The 21339-nt window shown below is 39.3% G+C and overlaps 1 protein-coding gene across 1 annotated transcript; it reads left to right on the forward strand.

The window, feature by feature from the left end:
* Positions 1–12850: 12850 nt before the first annotated feature.
* On the forward strand, positions 12851–19313 carry CTU1 (cytosolic thiouridylase subunit 1). The gene is made up of 2 exons (XM_070949567.1): positions 12851–13355; positions 16301–19313. Exons 1-2 carry the CDS (start codon positions 12851–12853, stop codon positions 16855–16857), a joined length of 1062 nt encoding a protein of 353 aa, XP_070805668.1. The 3' UTR covers positions 16858–19313.
* Positions 19314–21339: the final 2026 nt, after the last annotated feature.

The following is a 21339-nucleotide window of genomic DNA, read 5'->3' on the forward strand; positions in this document are numbered from 1 at the left end:
TGTCTCACGTGCTTAAATTTTATATCAATATGCCTGGACCTTTGTCCAATTGCATCGGATCTAGATATTTCAATGGCCGCTTTATTGTCTTCATGCATAATAAATGGTAAAGTAGGTTTCTTCCAAACATCTGTGATCAAATCATTGAACCATACAAGGTTATTTGCAGCTTTAGACAAGCAAACATATTCCGCTTCTGTGGTAGAAGTGGCTACCAGTTCTTGTTTACCAGTATACCAGTAAACTGGACAATCGTTCAATAGAAAAACATAACCAGAGGTACTCTTTCTGCATGATGTATCACCAGCCCAATCTGCATCAGCATAACAAGTAATTTTTGGTTCTTTGTCATTATTGGGTTCCAATATTAAACAAAAATCTAATGTACTTTTCAGATATCTTAAAATTCTTTTGACAGCTTCCCAATGATACAAGGTTGGTTTGCTAACATATCTTGACAATAAATTGAGAGGTAATGCAATATCTGGCCTAGTCCAATTAGATATATAAAGGAGTGAACCTATAACTGATCTGTAAAATGTGTTGTCTTTAAACTCAGGGGAAGATTCATCATTGTTTCTAAGAAAATCAGTTTGCATAGGTGTGTCACATGTTTTGGCATTATTTAAGTTACATTTGTTTAGGAGTTCAATGATTTTATCTTTCTGAGTAAGTTTGAATCCCCTTTTAGTTTTGTTAATTTGTACACCAAGGTATTTATTCACTCTACCTAGTGATTTCAATGAGAAGTGTTCGTTTAACTTATTTACAAAGATTTCCCTGCTTTCTTTATGCTTTCCAATATATAAAATATCATCCACATAAATTAATACAAATTCAATATGATCATTACTCTTTTTTACAAAGAAACAGTTATCAGCAGTGGTGGCGTTGAAATCCATGGTCTTAAGTACTTTTACCAAACAATCGTACCATCTTTTGCCAGATTGCTTCAATCCGTACAGACTTTTATTTAATAACCAAATTTCGTTCTTATTAGTGTATCGACTGTGTGGTGCTCTTACATATATTTCCTTATCTAATTTTGCATGTAAGTATGCAGTCTGTATGTCATATTGAAACACGTCTAGATTGAGTGCAGATGCTACTACAAGAGCTGTTTTGACACTCTCTGTTCTCACTGTGGGTGAGTATGTGTCAGTATAGTCTTCTGGATATTTTTGTGCATAACCTTGTGCAACTAGTCTGGCCTTGTATAAGGTATTACCTCCTTCTAAATTCTTAATTTTATAAATCCACCTGGTACCTATAATTGTTTTATCCTTAGGTGCGATCGCAGGTGTGAATACATTTAATCCTTGTAAACTTTCCATTTCTTTTTCCATAGCTAGTTCCCATTTTTCTCTTTCTTCACGGGGAAGTTTCAATACTTCCTCATATGTATTAGGTGTTATTTGTTCTCCATCCATATGCATAATATAATCTTTGTATTTATTTGGTATTTGGTTTCTATTATTTCTAATATTTCTTTCAGGTTTGCTATGATTGTCATGCGAATATCTGGCTTCCTTTTTTGTTAATGTGTCTGTCTTTATTTTATGCTGACTATTTGTCCAAGTTTTGGTTTTGTTCTTACTTTTGTTAATATTTTGATTTTCTGTTGTTCCTTCCTCGCAAGATATATTATCTTTGCTTTTATTAGGAAAAATTTCATTAAGGTGCAACTTAGACCAATTGGCCTGCTCATGAAACACAGCTGTTCTGGATACTATAAATTTGTTATTATTATCAATAAATCTGTACCCTTTGGTTCCAGTTTCGTATCCCATGAATCTTAATCTCCTGGATACGTTTTCTCCCTTTCTCCTCAATTGTTTAGGTATGTGCACGTCTGCAGTAACTCCAAATATGTGCATGTGTGCTAATTTAGGTTTTCTATTGTACATCACCTCATATGGTGTCTTATTCACAATACTGGACCATGTTCTATTTTGAGTGTAATTTGAATAATGTAAGGCTTCTGACCAAAATTGTTTGCCTAAACCAGCATCCTCTAATGTGCATCTAATCATGGTTTGTAGTGTGGAGTTCTTTCTCTCTGCAATCCCATTTTGAAATGCAGAAAATGGATTGGACGTGAAATGTAGCATCCCTCTATCCTTTAACCATTGGGAGAATTCTTTAGACATGAATTCACATCCCCTATCTGTCATAATTTGTTTTATTCTGATATTATGTTGTGTTTCTATGCGTTTGTAGAATTCCTTAAATTTCTGAAAGGTTTCATCCTTGTGCTTTAATGTGTAAACAAAACCATAGCGACTGTAATCATCCACTATTGTTAGGAAGTAACGTTTTCTATAGGTAATTGATGGAGTTAATGGACCAACTAAGTCCATATGTACCAAATCAAAAATATTGTTAGTTGATCTGTTAGATTTTTTTGGTCTGGGACTGGTTTTTAGTTTGGTGGATTTACATACTGAGCATTCTAAATAATTTTCACAATTTTTTATTTTTACACCTTCTGCGTGTTCAGTCATTTTTTGCACTACAGGAAAGCTTGCATGTCCTAACTTCCTATGTAAGATGTGAGCACACTCATCATGAATTGGTTTACCTATTTTTGGTTTCTTCTCATTGTGTGTATTTTTGTTATCATGAGTTATTTTACATTCATCATTGTCACTGTTACTGACATTTTCATCATCTGCTTCAATACAATCTTCCATATTTGAATCAATGTTATGTAACCATCTTTCTTTGGTTATCAGATAGGGTAGACCCCCTTTTATCATCACAGTGCCTACATTTGTTTTGTTCTTTTCTATTGTTGCTTTCCCCTTTGAGAAAACTATATTGATGTCAGATTCTCTGCTTAGTTTTATAGCACTTAGTATGTTGTGAGGTATTTCTGGGATTAATAATACCCCCTCTATTTTCCCTAAACCAGGCAAGGTCACATTTCCTCTGCCTAATACTTGAACCTTTTCTTGATTAGCTACCTTTATCACAAACTTATCTTCTGTAAATGAAGATAATATACTTTTGTTGTTAGTGGTGTGATTTGTTGCACCAGAATCAATAAGCCAATTATTGTTCTCATCTTGTTGTGTTTTGGTGCTGTCTTGTTTATTTAGCCCATTTAGTGACCCAGATTTTCTCTCTTTTGAATTTTCTCTACCCCCTCTACTTTCTCTGTAATTTGGTGGACTTCTATATTTGTGTCTATCTGTGGAAGATTGTCTGTAATTGTATTTGCTCCTATATTCTGGCCTATGTCTCTCCCTTGGGACTTTGGGACAGTCTCTTCTACTGTGTTCCCTGGATCCACAATTGTGGCACCTAAAGGCCTCATTATATTTATCTTGAAAGACTACTTTCCTAAAAGATTTGTGTTCTGTTTGGTTACTGGAACGATTTTTCCTTGAATTGTCTTCTGCTATCAATTTGTTAGATAGACTTTCTATTGATAAATATCCCAAATTAATGGTATCTAAGTGTGACATAAAGCTATCCCATGATGGATCAAGTGAATTGATAATAACACTTTTCATAGTTTGATCTGAAATCACTTCCCCCCTCAATTGCAGCTCAGCTCTTATTTTGTTTAGATTTATCAAATGTTCACTTATAGAAACCCCTGGTTTCACTCTAGAAGAAAAGAAATCCTTAGACATTCTTGTGGTTGTGGCTACGCTATCGCTGTGAAATAGATTAAACATGCATTGAATTATTTCTGATACAGTTAGGTTTGGTTTGATGCTATGATACATTGCAGGAGACACGCTAGAAATTATTATGAAAAATGCTCTATGATGTAAACAATCTATTTTTAAAGTCCAAGGTCTTCTTGGAGGACTAGTTATAAAGAATAGTAAATTTTCTTTCATAAAAATAACCTGAAGCTGTTGGTACCACTCTTGTAAATTAATGCCATCAACTCTAAGTTTTGGGAAGTCACTGGGTAAGTTCCCCACATTATTTTGTCCATTACTTACAACCTGAGGCAGTCCGTGGTCTCTCAAGTGCAGGAAATTACAGAACGGCATTGGGATGCTTGTAACGAGTCTGCGCGGTTCTCTGGCCAGTTCAAGTCTTTCGGGGCCGTCTACGTAGTTTTGCACATGCGCGTTGCTCATTTCTTCTTTGGCGCCGTTGTGGAAGGTTCTCTCCATTTCAGCTCTCTCGATCCGCTCCTCTTCAGATGAGTCGGTCTCTGGCTCGGTTTTTGGGGCTTTGGTGATGGCGGCGGTTCTTCTCTTTCTCTTGTGTGCGCTGGCACTCGATTCTGTCTGCGGTGTAGGACGGAATCGGCATGGCTCTCTGGGCTCGGGTGTCGTCGTTTTCGAAGTCAGGATGGGAGCGTGCAGGTCTTGAGTTGTCGGTTTGATTTCTTGCTTCTTCGTTGATGTCTTGGAAATTTTCAATCTTGGCCCAAAAGCAGCAAAAAGTGTTTTCATTGCTTTGTTAAATCGTCTTCACTTTCTGATTTTGGTTCATCTGAAGAGTTTGAGACTTCTTTTTCACTTTCTTCGTCTGATAGCGTTTTTCGCGCCAGAAATTTTGAACTGAGCGTTTTGATTGGCTCTGCTTCACTCTCTTTTGAAGTTCGTTGAAACCAAGATGGCTGCCATTCAAAATTTCGCGCGGAGTCACATCTTTTCTTTTTTACAACTATTTTCTCAGTAGTCATTTCACTCACAGTTTTTTGATCTTTGGGTTTTTCTTTAATGATGTTTTTCTCTCTCGCTGCTCCGCTGTTCCTCAGCATCTCCTGGAGGTCCGCGATGAGGCTTTCATCATTCTTTTGGCTTTTTAGTATTTTTAATATCTCTGACCTGAGTTCGTTATTTTCTATCTCGATTTCTTCCTGGTCGTTATTTTCACTCATCAGTTCTTCTTCTTCAGTGGTGTATTCTTCGGATTCTCTCGAAATCGCATTAGTGGATTCGTTGATCATCTCTTGATCAGTTTCTATTTCTTTGCTGTAGGCCCTGGTGTTGGGCCTATCTTTCTTGGACATTTTTAATTACTTATTGAGTCAATAAACCATCCTCTGCTACCAGCTTGTTGCAATATTTTCAGGATCGGACTCAATAAAGATAATAGAAGTTAAAGATTTAAATATATTTCTCTTTAATCATAATAGGCATTCTATATTCGCTGAATATTCAAGATAGAAGCAAGGAAAATGGGGAGGATGGCTCCTTTTATATACAAGGGGTGGAGCCAGGAATGGGAGTGGTAAATTATGAATACATTAAAGTCCAAAGAATAAGTTAACCCCTGATGTTCCATATATATACATTATTTACACATTAGAGAATAAGGCATTTACATCTGACATTATTTAATGGGTTTTATATTGTCTTTTAAATTTTGTAGTTTGTGTGTTTTATCTTTTTAGCTGTTCACCGCCCTGAGTCCTTCGGGAGTAGGACGGTATATAAATCCAAAAATAAATAAATAAATTCACACAGATAGATGCTGAGGTGTTGGTACCTCCCCGGCAGATGTTGAGAAGTTAGTATAGCCTAGAAAGCGCTCAAATATAAGCAGGAAATATTTAGTGTATTTTTCGGAGTATAAGATGCACCTTTTTCCCCAAAAAAAGAGGGTGAAACTCTGGGTGCGTCTTATACTCCGAATGTAGCCCCACCCAGCTTCTCAAACGGAGGTTTCAGAGGCTGAAAAAAGCATCAGAAACGAAGCTTCAGAAAAAAAGCCTCGGAAACAGAGCTTCAGAGGCTTTTTTCCTGAAGCTCCGTTTCGGAGGCTTTCAGAGGCAGAAAAAAAAGCAAGGCACAGAGCTCACAACCAAGGAACCTGTTGCTAAAATTCACCTCTGGGAACAGCGGATTGGGGGTATTATGGGAGGCCGATCCACCTGCCAATCAGCTTTTTTCTTATTTTCCTCCCCAAAAACTAAGGTGCGTCTTATACTCCGGTGCATCTTATACTCCAAAAAATACGGGTTTGGTTTTTTTTGCTTCAAATGTCGTGTGATCAGGATGTGATAGTAAAGGCAAGCCTTTATAAAACATAACTCATATTTTAACAATTGGACTGGTGCTACTGGCCTTTGTTATTAGCAAGATTTATTTCTGTGTAAACATTTTTATGTTTTCACCATTAAAGGTGTGGTAAAACTTGACAATGTTCTTGATTAAACGGAAATGTTCCTTTCTGCACTATTTAATGTTTAATTAGAGATCCGGGATTACCTTGAAGTTGAGTGACTTAAGGTCATTTTTTCCACTATTGCAATTCCAGATTAGCCATATCAACCACATGAAGCATGTGGCACACATCATTCAAAGCAATAGGGTTGAATTCACATAGACATTTAACCTGCTTGCCGGATAACCAAGCACAGAATTAATCAAAGTTAAGGTACTGTAGCAAATAACAGATTTGTACCTGATCAGGTGAAACATACCAAGATATATTGCAAACTGCATATTGTATAGTTTTAAAATTGTAATTTGTATAGTTTTAATACGTTAATTATTTTTCCATTTATCTTTTATCTGTAAGTTGCCCAGAGCCACCTTAAAGGGGAGAGGGGTGGCATAAAAACTTAATAACTGAATAAAAGTTATGGCGCAGTGGTTAGGGTGCAGTACTGCAGCTACTTCAGCTGACTGCTAGTTCAGCAGATCAGCAGATCAAATCTCACCGGCTCAAGGTTGACTCAGCCTTCCATCCTTCTGAGGTGGGTAAAATGAGGACCCAGATTGTTGGGGGCAATATGCTATTTAGCATACTGTCTTTGGTGTAAGGCGCCCAGAGTTCTCGGAGAGTGGGCGGCATAGAAATATGAATAATAAATATGAATAATAAAACCCACAAATTACATTTTAAATTGTAAGATATCGTTCAGTTTATTATATGTGCTAGAAATCACGCTGTCCTCCTTCATCTATTCCCAAAAACCTCAGCCTCACCTTGAAAGAGAAGGAAGTTAAAAACAATATATCAAGACTTCCCATCACCATCTGATCAAAGATAATAATGATGGAATGTTGCAAAACTAGGTCTACAACTTTTAAGAACACTTTTAAGTGGTAGAAATTGGCACAAAACTGCTGGTCTGGAACGCATGTAGCTCAGTACAATGAACTAAAACAAACCCACAGCATTAGTGACAACAAAACCCATTTGAAATCATTAGGGGGGGGGGGGAAGGGAATGCTGTATTCAGAAAGAGCATATCAGACACTGAAATACAGGATCCTTGAATGAGCCAAGATAGTGATTGTCCTCTGGTTGGATTGTTGTTAATTTAGCCCAGAGTTGTCCGTTGAATTTCTGCTACGTCTAGCAGAAATTCAGACAGACTACGTCAGTAGTCTGCTAAAGACTACTGTTAGTCTTCCATCAGAGGACTTCAGAGCTTTAAATTCTCAGATATTCTTCAGGACTGGATAGGCTTGGCATGGCATGTTCATAACTGCCTTCCAGAACTGGAAAAGAGAATGTAAAGAATTTTAAAGGGTGTACAGCTAGTCCTCAACTTACAACCATTCGTTTAATGTCCATTCAAAGTTGCAACAGCGACTTCCGACCATTTTTACGACCATTGCAGCATCCCCAATGGTCATGTGATCAAAATTCAGATAACTTGGTAATTGGTTCATATTTATGCTGGTTGTAGTGTGATCCTCTTTTATGATCTTCTGGCAAGCAAAGTCTACGGGGAAGCCAGATTCACTTAACAAAGGTGTTACTAATTTAACAACTGCAGTGATTTGCTTAACAATTCTGGCAAGAAAGGGCATAAAATGGGGCAAAACTCACTTAACAACTGCCTTGCTTAGAAATTTTGGGCTCAGTTGTGGTTTGTAAGTTGAAGACTACCTGCAGTCCTTATGTACAATTCTTTAAAAACATATTTCTTTCTTAAGATACCCCAGAATGTAACCAGGGGTGAAATCCTGCAGGTTCTGGAGAACCGGTAGCAGAAATTTATTCAGAGAACCGGCAAATACCAGCTCTGGCTGGCCCCAGAGTGGGGTGGGAATGGAGATTTTGCAATATCCTTCCCCCTGGAGTGGGGTGGGAATGGAGATTTTGCAGTATCCTTCCCCTGCCATGCCCAAGCCACGCCTACCAAGCCACACCATGCCTGCAAGCCACGCCCACAGAACCGGTAGTAAAAATATTTGGATTTCACCACTGAATGCAACCTTTCGCAAGTTTTGTGGAAGTTCCAGAAAACCTTTTTTGTTTGTTTGTTTGTTTCCTTCCTTCATTTAGAGACTGAAGTATCCCGAAGTATCTAAAGCACAAGGATAGTTAGAGGTGTAAAGCTCTTCTGAAGTTAGACTAAGAGATGCGTTTCCCAGACCAGAAATCCAGAAGAACAGGAATAAGAATTCATTGTAAGGAAAGGTCAGAATCAAATTTTATTCATTTTGCTCAAGGGACCAAAGAAACACATAACAGACGTATGCCCAATTTGGAGGGTACTTGCAGCACCTGTCATTTTAAAATTTAAAATTGATAAAAGAAAAACAGGAAATATTTAATGCTATAGGTGAGAATTATGTTCATGTAACACTTTCTGTACAGTGCTGACTATTGCAGAACGTAACAGAGAGGGAAATGCTCATGTTTTACCAACAAGGATGTATTGTCCACTAGGATGTATTTGAACACCAGGCAAACATGGTTAATGTCAGAGGACACTGGGAGTGTTAGTTAAGCAATATCATATCCGTATGTTGTCAGCAGCAAGAATGCTTTATGCACAAAAATGGAAAGTTACTTTAATTCCCACAATGGATGAATGGCTAGAGAAACAGATGGAACTAGCAGTGATGGCTAAATTGACTGATTTAATCAAAGACAAGAACATGTCCAATTTTGTTTCTGCTTGGAAACTGCTTCTGGACTTTGTGCTTGAGATGGAAAAAAAAATGAAACTTGGGTTTTACTGATTAGATAAGCTTCTTGTTATAGAAATGGCTAGCATATATGAGTATGTAAAAATAAAAAGTTGAGACTGCAATGTTACTATTTTAATGAAATTAATGATCTTAATGAAAGAAAAGATTTTGTCTAGCTTTCTTTCTAAATGGAAACCACTTTTGGATTTCTTGCTCAACGCTGAAATAAATGCTGTATTAATTTTGAGATCTGATTATTCAGATTGTTTAAGATTATAGCAATGACGTACAATATTGTACTTTAGATCAAAAGATTGTTTTACATCTGTAACTATTGAAGAAAGTTGAAAGTTACCTTTTTTCTATTTTTTTTCCTTTTCACTTTCTATCTTCCCTTTCTCCATTTATTCCTTCTTAATTTCCTTATTTATTATATTTAAACTTTTCCAGAAATTTAATACACTATATTTTAAAAATTCTCTTTGCTCTGATCTGTAGCTCTCTTTTTCCAACATCACAGTACTTGGGAAAAAATTGAAAAGTTATTTGATCAGAAAGTTTTATCTGGGCCTCTTTGGGAAGGCAGTTGCAAAGAAGACAGGAAATTAAATTCTTTTGACCCCAGGCAAAGAATGATGGAAAAATAACAGGAAGCAGATTTTGCAGCTGAGGCCATCTACTTTCCTACATAATGCATTTCTATAGGTTAAACAGCCATGACTGGGCAAGTCCTTGAGTGCAAAACAGAGCTAGACAGAGCATAAACATTGGATGTCACATGGACCTCTGGAACTTGCCCAGTGTCACCCAATATGTTGTTGGGTCACCAGAATCATTAAGTGTTCAGGAAACGTAAGAGATCCCATGATATTCTGAGAAGAGGTCCATGTCCCAGACAGAAGATGCTTAAGATGAGTCTGCCCCCTAGTGGCAGTGTCTCATCATCCGAATCAAGCATTAGGTGGGCAAAAGCGTTTGGCTGAGATTAATATTATCACCCAACTTATTTTATCTATACTCATCCAACCTTCATTTTTATCAAATAATTCAAAGTGGCAAATATACCTAATACTACTACATCCTATTTTTCCCCATAACAACAACCCTGTGAGGTGACTTGTGCTGAAAGAAAGTGACCTGCTACTTTCATGCTTAAGGCAGGACTAGAACTCGGAGTCCCCTGGCTTCTAGCCTGGAGCCTTAACTATTAACTAGACCAAACTGGCTCTCTTACCCTTGTGATGATGCTTACTGTTAAATCACAATAATACTCTAGTTAAGCAGCACTTAGGAGAGTTCGGAAATCACTAGGGAGAAAATTGGCAGCATTTCACAATTTGCTTTTAAGAACCAAAGTCATAATTGTACACCATAGTTACTGCAGAAACAAGCAGCTGAATGAGCTGAAAATGAGGCCGTTTTCAAAATCAGTGTACCAGAAATTTCACTCTCCATGTGCTCCAGAAATCTTTTAAGACTGTCTCCTGGTCTGAGGTTATTGTTTATGGAGCCCCTGTCAACTCTTTTAATATTGTCTTGTTTTTATTACGTTTCTAACCATGTTTTTAAATGATGTATATATGAGATACACGGTCCAGAGTGCTTTCAAATTGTGTTGTTGGAATCAAGACTCTTGACTGCAAGAAGATCACATTGGTCAATCCTAAAGGAAATCAACCTTCACTGTTTTTTGGAAGGAAAGATATTAAAGCTGAAGCTCAAATACTTCGTTAGTTTACTTTATTGTCATTGCACCTCATACAATGAAATTAAATGCCATCTTCAGTGTACATTATAACTATAAAAATAAAACACAAGCAAACATCCTTCACATTCTATACAACTGAATTGAAATTATTGCATTAATATTGCACTATACAGTAGAATTCAATATAGTTACTGTCCTGGGATAGAAGCTGTTTTTCAACCTATTTGTCCTTGTTTTTATTATCCTGTACCATCTGCCAGATGGTAATAGTTCAAAAAAAAAAGGGTGCCCAGGATGAGATGGATCTCTAAGTATGTTTTGAACTTCCTTAAGGCAGCGGGAGCTATAAAGCTCTTCCAAAGAGGGGAGAGGGCAACCAATCATCCTCTGGGCAATGACATTGACCCTCTGGAGCGCTGTCCTATCTGCCACTGTGCAATTGGCAAACCATACACAGGTGTGGTAAGTTAAAATACTCTCTATGGTGCAGTGGTAGAAGGTCACCAGCAGTTTTTCATTCAGTTGTTGTTTCCTGAGAAGTCTCAGGTAGTATAATCTCTGCTGACCCCTTTTGACCAGGGCTAATGTCAGCGTTCCAGAAACTCCCGACTCCCAGTAAAGATGCGGAAGCAGGTATTTTCCAAAGTTCTCTTTACTAGCAATAGGTAAACTGGCACATCTGGGAAATCCCGAATCTGAAAAACCCGGGCCCCGGGTCAGATCCTCTTTTATGATAACACCCAGAAACTTAAAATTGGCCACTTGCTCCACTTAGTCTCCATTGATAAGCAAGGGCTGGATGTCTGATCTATTCCTTCTATAGTCCACTATAAGCTCCTTGGTCTTATTGGTGTTAAGGACCAAGTTATTGTCTCCACACCACGAAAGGAACCGGTCCACTCATCTTGATAGGCAGACTCATCCCCCCGATCTAGTGAGAAGAGAGGAGTCATTGGAGAAGACTGATGTTGGGAAAGATGGAAGGCAAAAGGAGAAGGTGACAGCAGAAGATGGGTAGATAATGGCATCGATGCAATGAACAAGAATTAGGGCAAACTGGGAGACGGGAGGGCAGGGAAGCCGACTGTGCTAAGGTCCATGGGGTCACGAAGAGTCAAACACAGTGACTGAACAATAGCAATAACGAAAGCCTTACAGAGGCTTTTCAGAGTGGGACAACTTTAAACATCCAATAAATAAATAAGTACTTAAATATGTCCTGGATAAGGACACAGCCTGGGCTGCATTAAGTCTGTATATGGGTGCCTTCGAATTGGTGTTAACTCCTGGTGACTGCCAGTTTTCAGACTTCTTTCTGAAGGGGTTTGCTCTTGCCTTCTTCCTATGTTTGAGACAGGGCACCCGGTCCAAAGTTACCCAGCTGGCTTTATGCCTATGGCAGGATTAGAACTCACAGCCTCCCTGAGCTGTGAGAAGTTGGTGGAGTTGGCTGAAATGGCAAAATTGACTACTTTGATGAAAGAAAGGAACATAAGAACATTCTTGATTAAATCATCTTCCCAGTCATATATAACTTTATGGTACTCCTCCCAAAAGAGCCCTGGTGACGCAGCAGACTAAAGCACTGTTATTAACACCAGCTGCCTGCAATTACTGCAAGTTCAAATCTCACCAGGCTCAAGGTTGACTCAGCCTTCCATCCTTTCTAAAGTAAAATGAGGACCCAGTTTGTGGGGGCAATAAGCTGACTTTGTATAAAATATACAAAAGTATGAAGGCTATTGCTTAACGCATTGTAAGCCGCCCTGAGTCTCCGGAGAAGGGCGGCATATAAATCAAATCAAATAAATAAGTAAGTAAATAAAAAGAAAAAAAAGTGGTGTTATTAGCTAGTTTTAGAAAGTACACTTTTCCCAAAAGTAGTGGCCAAAATTCCCACAATTTTGGTCACTACTGTAATGCTCGGTTTACCCATTCCATTAAATCCAGATCGATTTAACCCTGGTTTATGCAATAATAATAATAATAATAATAATAATAATAATAATAATAATAATAATAATAATAATAATAATAAAAAAAAAAAAAAAACCAACAGGGAGCCGTCTTGCCAGCCCCCAACCCCGGTGCACGAATCCCAACAGCTGGGACGGTCCATCAACTCCCCCTTCTTAACGCCCCCGCCCACCGTGAGAACTTAGTTCTGAGCTCGGATTGGGCGAGCGGAAGGGCAGGCGAGCAAAAGCGGAGCATGCCGGGAATCGTAGTTCCTCCCGCCTGGCGAGCGTCACCACCAACCGGGCGCCCCGTTCTCCCGTCTGGCGGGATGCCTCCGGTGCCCGTGCTTTGCGGGAGCTGCGGGGCTCAGCGAGCCGCGCTCCGTCGCCCTAAAACCGGCCAGGCGTTGTGCCGGAGCTGCTTCGCGGCCGCTTTCGAAGCGGAGGTGCACGACACCATCGTGTCCGCTGGGCTTTTCCAGCCGGGCGAGACGGTGGCCATCGGGGCGTCGGGCGGGAAGGATTCCACGGTGCTGGCGCACGTGCTGCGCCTGCTGAACCAGCGCCACGGATACGGCTTGCGCCTCTTGCTGCTTTCCGTGGACGAAGGCATCGCGGGCTACCGGGACGACTCGCTAGCCGCCGTCCAGCGCAACCGGGGCCGCCTGGGCCTGCCTTTGCACGTGGTCTCCTACCGGGAGCTTTACGGATGGAGCATGGACCGCATCGTCCAACACACGGGATCCAGGAACAATTGCACCTTCTGCGGCGTCTTCCGGAGGCAGGCGCTGGACCGGGGCGCCGTTTTGTTAGGGGCCGACAAAATAGCCACAGGTACGGGGACCGGGCTGGTGGACAAGGGTACAAAACGCCTGTAAGAAATCAGTGTAGGTAGTCCTCGATTTACGATCACAATGGAGCACAACATTGCTAAGGGAGCAATTCCAGCAAGCCGGCCTGGCCTAATTTTCTCCCCTTTCTTTTAATTTTTTAAACTGAAATTTTAATTTGTTTTAAAATTATTGGGGTTTTTAATTGTCTTGGGCTAAATTATTTAATTTGGTTTTAAATTGTTTCTAACTTTTGTATTTATGTGTTTTATTCTGTGCCTGTTCACCGCCCTGAGTCCTTCGGGAGTAGGGCGGTATATAAATTTAATCAAACAAACAAACAAGGGAGACAGTTGTTAAGTGTGTTTTGCCTCGTTTTATGACCTGTTATGTTGTATCTGTGTGATTCAATAGAAGAGAATATATATATGTAACATGTTGAACTGTGGTATCCTTTGTGCTTTTGAGCTGTAGTGTTATGGAATGGTGGGACCAAACAACATTCCTGGTCAGTCAGAGACAGTTTATTGCTCAGTTTCAGAATCAGATTTTTATCTGCAATTCTGAACCCTGAAGAGCAACTGCTTTTATACATATCCAAGACAAAGGATTTTGTGAGCACAGCAGTTTTCCATATATGGTTAACATACATTTGTTACATTATAATTGACACTTTCTAATTACTAAATTCCTTCATTATTTTCTAGTTCATAAGATTATCTTAGGTAAACAACCTTCCTCAGTTCTGTGATTGCTGATGCGTAGATTCATGGCTGCTTTGGATAATAAGTAACTTTTGTTTCATATGGATGTCCTTGCTTTCTTGACAACTAGGCCCCTCAGAAGATATATATCACCAAGAATGGAATTTAACTGACTTAGTGTAATCTCTAAACAAGCACATTTCTTCCTTATAATAATGTGAATAAAGAGGGTCCTTCAGTGTTCATATAGCTGACCCTGTACTATTCCTACATCATTCACATTAGTAGGAAGTTAGCACCCACCCCTTTCCTAGAAGAATGAAATATTTTAGGAAATATTAAAAAGGCAGAATATTATGTTTCCCTGGATGAGAAATGGAGAAGCATGTTTTAAAGACGAAGCAGCTCCCACCTTCCTGCCCCGCCCCATTTGTCAATGGGCCAGAGGTGCAGAAACTCAATTCCCTCCCATCTTTGTCAAAGAACCATTATCTGCAACACAATAGGACCCATCTAGCAACAGAAACTCACCACAAGGCACCTGGGAAGATTACATCATCCAGCAAGGCTAGCTAAGACCCCCACCCCCTGGGAGTCTGACAACCAATCAGGATATTCTTTTGGGGCCCCAGGAAGTTCAAAGCCAGAGAGGGCATAAAACCCGGGGACTCCCTGCATCTCAGCCCCTTTTCTGTTCAGGAACTCAAACCATGTGATCCTGTCCACCATTAAACCATATTTCCAAGCAGTCTCCATGCTTTCAGTGTCTTTTTCCCCACTTGGAGCTGAACCCAGAAGGATATTTCTTCCAACAGAGCAATGTGAAATTTACTTGCAGAAGTTTCATTATTGATCTTGTTACCTAGTTGGGTAATGAAATGTCTGCAAGCAAACGACCATGCTCGGAGACCTCCAAGGACTCCACATATCTATTTATTTGAAAGGCCACCGAGGTTTTAGGAAAGGATGTCAATGTTCAACCCCTGTTTCTACTTATTTTTCCACAGAAGTAAGTCCTGTTGATTTTAATACTCCCAAATGAGAGTGTGTGGTATGTGCATCTGTTTCAGACCACAATCCCCATAAGCTACGGCTAATATGGCCCATGGCAGGAATCATGGCAGCTGTATTCAGAACATTCTGGAGGCACCACGTTGCTCCAGTCAGTAGGTGGTATTGCTGGGTTTGCACAACATGTTATGGTTTGAATTTGCGTTTGGTTTACAGCTTTGTGTGAGCCCAGCCATTTATGATTTATTAAATAAACCATAGCTAAACAAATGGGGATTAGTATGTTGTTTGTAATTATAAGATTAACTCCTTTAAAATTTAGTAATGGCCTAAAGCTTTTGAAAGGATAATAATGGGGAACATTAACTTTGGTAGCATTATGGCTACGTTCAGACATCACATTGAGTAGTAAGGCAGTGTTTCTTAATCTCAACAAGTTTAAGATGCGTGGGTTTCAACTCCCAGAATTCCCCAGCCAGCCTTGATGGCTGGGGAACTCTGGGTGTTGAAGTCCACCACCATAGAATAGCTGAGGCTGAAAAACACTCTAGTTAGATATCTAGTTTGGTTTGGATTGAGCATGTTGTGCGAATGCACCTTGATGTATAGGCGAGGAGTTTGTGGCTAACTGTATCTCATTGAACTAATTGTAGCAAGAGTGACTCTGAGCATGTGCCGAGTCAGGATCTTCAGTTTCAGCTTCAGAACGGAGCCGAGCCGGCTTATTAAAAGACCTGAAATTCCTTCATTCTCAATGTTGCACCTTAATTTTGAAAATCTTCTAAAGGTCTTCGAGTTGTTTTATTTTATTTATTTTTTATTTTATATCCAATTTATATACCGCCCTTCTCCCTGAGGACTCAGGGCGGTGTACAGCCAAATAAAAACATAAATTACAAACATTAAAATAGTATTAAAAGGATATATATAAATTTGGCCCCGTAATTAAAAACAATAACAAACCAGTTTAAAACATTTAAAAAGTGTTAGGCCAGCCCGGCTTGCTGAAAAAAGAAGGTTTTAAGGGCACGGCGGGAGGCACCGAGTTGTTAAAATGACTATTTCTATGTGTATCAACCAAGGATTTGCTAGTAAACCCAAACTAAGTTTCTGGCAGCTTCTGAGGAAGAAGGTTGAGTTTCCAACTGTCTCCCGTAAAAGACTCCTGTAAAAGAAAACCCAAAGTCTATTTGCTCCATTTCATCCACCTGTTGCACTTCTCTTTGCTTCCTAGGTCATAACGCCGATGACGTGGCTGAGACAATCTTGATGAATTTCCTGCGGGGCGACGTTGGCCGGCTTCAACGCTGCGCCGAAATCCTGACGGGCGGTGAGGGAACCCTGCCTCGCTGCAAGCCGCTGAAGCACGCTTACGAAAAAGAGATCGTGCTCTATGCCTACTTCCAGGGCTTGGATTACTTCAGCACCGAGTGCGTGTACGCCCCCAATGCCTACCGGGGCCACGTCCGGGCCTTGCTGAAAGATCTGGAAGCTATCCGGCCTAGCTCAGTGGCTGACTTGGTGCACTCGGGGGAGCGTCTGGCTATCCGTAAGGACATTCGCTTGCCCGTCCAGGGCACCTGCCGGCGGTGCGGCTACTTCTCTAGCCAGCCCCTTTGCAAAGCTTGTGTGCTGCTGGAGGGACTCAACCGTGGACTCCCTAAACTGGCTATTGGCAAAACCAACCGACTGCAGAAGGCTTTGTTGGAGGGGGAAAAGCCAGAGGTTGGATTAGAAACAGAGGAGAATTCAAGGAAACCAAGCCGGATTGGAAGGACAATAGACTTCTGAACTCCCTCTTTTTATTGTCCTGGTCAGGGTTGCTGAGGTGGGATGGGATTTTTTTTAAAAAGAAAATATTCTTAAGAATGAATGGCATAGATCAGGGAGTTGGGAAGCAGTGCGCCCCCATCCCAGTTGCTGGGCTACAAGTCCCAGTAGGATGGGCAAGGGTGATGGTTCTTGGGCGGCCATCTTGCAAAAGTCATTGGATTCCCAGCTGCGGTGGTAGTTTCTGTCAGTGTGTTTGCACTAAAAGGGCGGGAACCGCCTTCTGTGCTGTCCTTCCCTGATAACCTTGGGTGTGTTGGGCTTAGGCCTCTTCTTCTTCATTCAGCCTTTGCTGCTGTTGGCTGGGAATTGTGGAGGCACGCACATATCTGGAGGAAGGAGGTTTTGAGGAAGGTTGTTTTCTGTGCACTGCAGCTGTTCCCAAAATGTTGATTGCAGCCACAAGATTATAGGTGGCCTCTAATCACAGAAGAATGAGGTCATCCTTCATGGAAAGAAGTTCAAGGATAGGATGGTGGATGACCAGTGTCTCCTTGGCTTGTTCTTCCCCATCTTCACACATCATCTCTTCAGGCAGTTCAACTTTCTGAGTGATCTACAATAGTTTTGCTGGCTGGGGAATTCTGGGAATTAAAATCCTCCCGGCTTAAAGTTGCCAAGGTTGGAGACCCCTGATCTAGAAATTCAACAGTAACCAGACTCATCAATTGAGCCAAACTAAAACCATGGTTGGCTCAGCTATGATTTATTGAGCACATCTCTGAGGGAGGTGGGCTGTTTAGACATACGAAATATAAATAAAACAAATTATATGACAAATAACAGAACTTTATTTTGGTCAATTCAAAAATACAATCAATAAAATGAAGAACACAAAACTCCCCAGACAACAAAAACTCATTGGGTCCCCTGCACCCTCAGAATTTGTGTTCCTCTCCTCCCCCCAGGAGGAAAACAGGGTAACTTGAAAGCGAAAGTTGAAAGGTGACTCAGAATTCTTTATGTATGTTGTTTTTTTTTTCCTGCAAAATAATTTCCACTAGGGGGGTAGATGATTCGTGTGTGTCCCCATCCCTCCCTCATGAGTTCAATTTCAGATCAGCCTATTTTGTTCAAAAGAAGACAAGCATTGTCAATAAATGTTTGTCTGACACTGAAACTAAGGGTTTTGTTACTACTGCTGTTTGTAGTATGTTCCTACTGCTTTTTGGCAAACAGAATTGTCTTGTCCTTACTGAGATTCAAACTGCTGTGTGGTCTCTAAAATAGCAGAATTTTTCGGTTTCCTTAAAAAATGCTTTGACTATAAATTGTTCTGAATTTGTTGCCTCTCCCTTTTTAGCTACCGCGCTACTGGCTATCTCGCACAGCTAGAAAACACCTTGCTATCGTTTGCTCAATGTCAAAATTCTCCCATTTGCAATTTGGGATGGCATTTATCAAACAGTAGCCATAGACTGTGTCTCTGTGATTCTGAAGCAGTGAAAACTTATTTCTTCGTTGCTCCTTTTATAGACATTCAAACCAGGTTTGTCCTCCTGACCATCATACCCTGATTTCTCAGCCTATGCCCAGATTCTCCTTGGAGATGAACTACCATTTATTATTACATCCTGTTGCGCTATCATTTGTACTTGAACCTGTGTGAGGAACTAATTGAGTCCCTTATAAAGGAGTTCCTAAGCAGAGACAACCATGGGGACATCTACCTACCATGACTATTTATTTATTTTTTAATTTGATTTATATGCCGCCCTTCTCCGGAGACTCAGGGCGGCTTACAGTGCGTTAAGCAATAGCCTTCATACTTTTGTATATTTATACAAAGTCAGCTTATTGCCCCCACAAACTGGGTCCTTAATTTACCTACCTTAGAAAGGATGGAAGGCTGAGTCAACCTTGAGCCTGGTGAGATTCGAACTTACAGTAATTGCAGACAGCTGGTGTTAATCACAATGCTATCAGTCTGCTCAGCCACCAGCCACCACTATGGTTTGAGGACATCTGGGGGTCCCTCAAGAAGACCATTTGAGAGGTTTGCAAAATCAAAATTATTTGCCAGATATTGACGATATTTGGAAACATTTAAAACAATGTCATTCTTCTCATTATTTTTCATTTGTTAAAAGATACTATTTTTTCCCATGAACAGTATTTTATTTACATTAATATCTATTAAAGGTATCCAACCTTGGCAACTGTAAGACTTGTGGACTTCACTCCCAGAATTCCCCAGCCAGCTTGTTGAAGTCAAGATGATTTAAAATTGCCAAGATTGAGCATCCCTGATCTAGTGGGTTTAATGCTATATTGTTATTTTTACATGATTCAATAAATATAAACACCATTTTAGCAGAAAATAAGACCACTCTCACCTGTAATGTAGCCAAATTTTGTCTTGCTGCCACAAGAATGAGGAAATTAACATCAACCAATAAAATTGTATTTTCATGATACATTTACAATTTCCTATTCATTCTTTTCTTTTAAACTCTTTAAATTGTTTTTGTTATTTTTGTGATGTGTGTATAATGTCTATATATGTGTATAATAAATATACACACAGGCTAAGAACCGCAATAAAATGTATATGCCTACCATTTAATATAGCACATAACTAGATTTTGCATAGCAGTGTATAAAATCCACCGGATCATGACAGCTCAAGTTCCTACTACATACAGTTTATGTAACTGTAGATAGCACATTTTATAAAATTTTAGGCATTATCTCACTTGTAGCCAGACATATATTGCATTACTGTACACTTATGGGTCCAAGTCGGGCTGTTTTATAGACACATTTTATTTTGGTTTTAATTTTTTATTTAATGGTTTCTTAAGCTAGACAGTTTTATAGGTGTCACTTACTGCTACATTTCTTGTATTGGTCTGAGACTACAATAAAATGACTGTACCAAAGTTAGCTACAGCATCCTTTCCTGTGGAGCTCAGGAACAACACTGTTCAGGAACACTGTTCAGGTAATATGGCAAACAAACCAACAAGGGAAATTTAATATAGTGCCTGCTGCCACAGTTCGAAATACATAGTTAACAAAGGAATGAATACCTCTCTGTATTGACTACCTTAAAGATTTCAACTTTCCTATTGGATTTGCATCAAACCTTTCTCACTGAACCATTAGTACAATGCCTGGGTGTGAAGCAAGCATTTTAGTGAGTCAGAAGGTAGAGAGGATTAGCTGGGCAGTGGCCTGGATTCAGAATAAAAATATGGGAATGGAATATGAGGTTTAAGATTGGAATCAGTCTGCAACATGTCTTCTCATTTTGCATACCATATTGAGCCTTGAGGAAAATTGTATGTGTGGGGAAATTAATTCTCCTCCCTCCCCCCAACTGCTGTTTTTAGAAAAAGTGTTGCAGTAAGTAAGAGATCCTCTCATTGCATGAATCAGCTTCAGGATTTCAACACAGGAAGGGTTAGGTCTTTATTCTAGCTTTAATTGAGATAATCATGATTTTTTCTGCCCTAATGGAAATTACTATCAGCACTTTTAAAAAATAAATCCTATACATTTGATTTAAAATGTATTTATGGTCAACTCTGTCCACGGGATTAACATTCAGTGGTTGATTCATACAATAAGCTAAAGCTATCAAATTAACAAACATCCTATGTTCCCTCCTTCCTGCAATAAACCATATCATGGTTTAACACGATCTGCTTCTAGACTTTCTGCCAAAAATAAATTCCAGAACCGGTATATTCTTAATTTGTTTAGGAATACCATGTAGGAATAGGATTTTTTTGAATATTTAAGAATAGTTGTGCTAGTATGATATTTCATTGGTAGTGTTTGTTATGCACTATTAATGTGGAATAATCTCCCTTCTGAAATTTGGAAGGTGTTTGCTATAGAATGTTTTAGTTACCTGTTAAAAATTCATCTCTTCATTCAGGCCTTCCTGTTATCAATATTTTAAGAACATTTGCCCAGTGTTTAAATATTTTATTTACTAAACATTGTTTCATATAATTTTAATGTATTGTTTATTTTACTGTTTTAATTGTAAATCATTATGAAATACTTTGGCATAGGAAGCAGTATATAAATATATTAAGCACATTTGATATTTTATTCTCTCTTTAAGCCTTGCACCTCAAAAAGCTTTTCTAATTACTTTTGCTTCTGTTACCTAGAATAATATAAAAGCAGGATAGCCTAGTGGTTACAGTGCCTTTCTTTAATGTAAATTAGGGTTCCGATTCTGGCTGGTAGCTACTCCAACACACCTGTAGAGTGTGTGGGCAAAGGTGTTTTTTTTTTTAAAAAAAATCACTGAGTAGCAAAGATTTTCAGAAATCAGCAAAAAAAAAACCCCAAAACCATTTCTCCTAAAAACTTAAATACAATTGGTAGTAAAAAAAGGAAAAAATATTAAAGCCTGTAGTTAAACACTTAAAATATTTTAATTGAAAAAGAAAATATTTTAATATAGTTCCATTAATATATATA

The sequence above is a fragment of the Pituophis catenifer genome, unplaced genomic scaffold (genome assembly GCF_029215685.1).
Source record: "Pituophis catenifer annectens isolate HBS135680 unplaced genomic scaffold, rPitCat1.0.hap2 SCAF_9, whole genome shotgun sequence".
NCBI lineage: Eukaryota > Metazoa > Chordata > Lepidosauria > Squamata > Colubridae > Pituophis > Pituophis catenifer.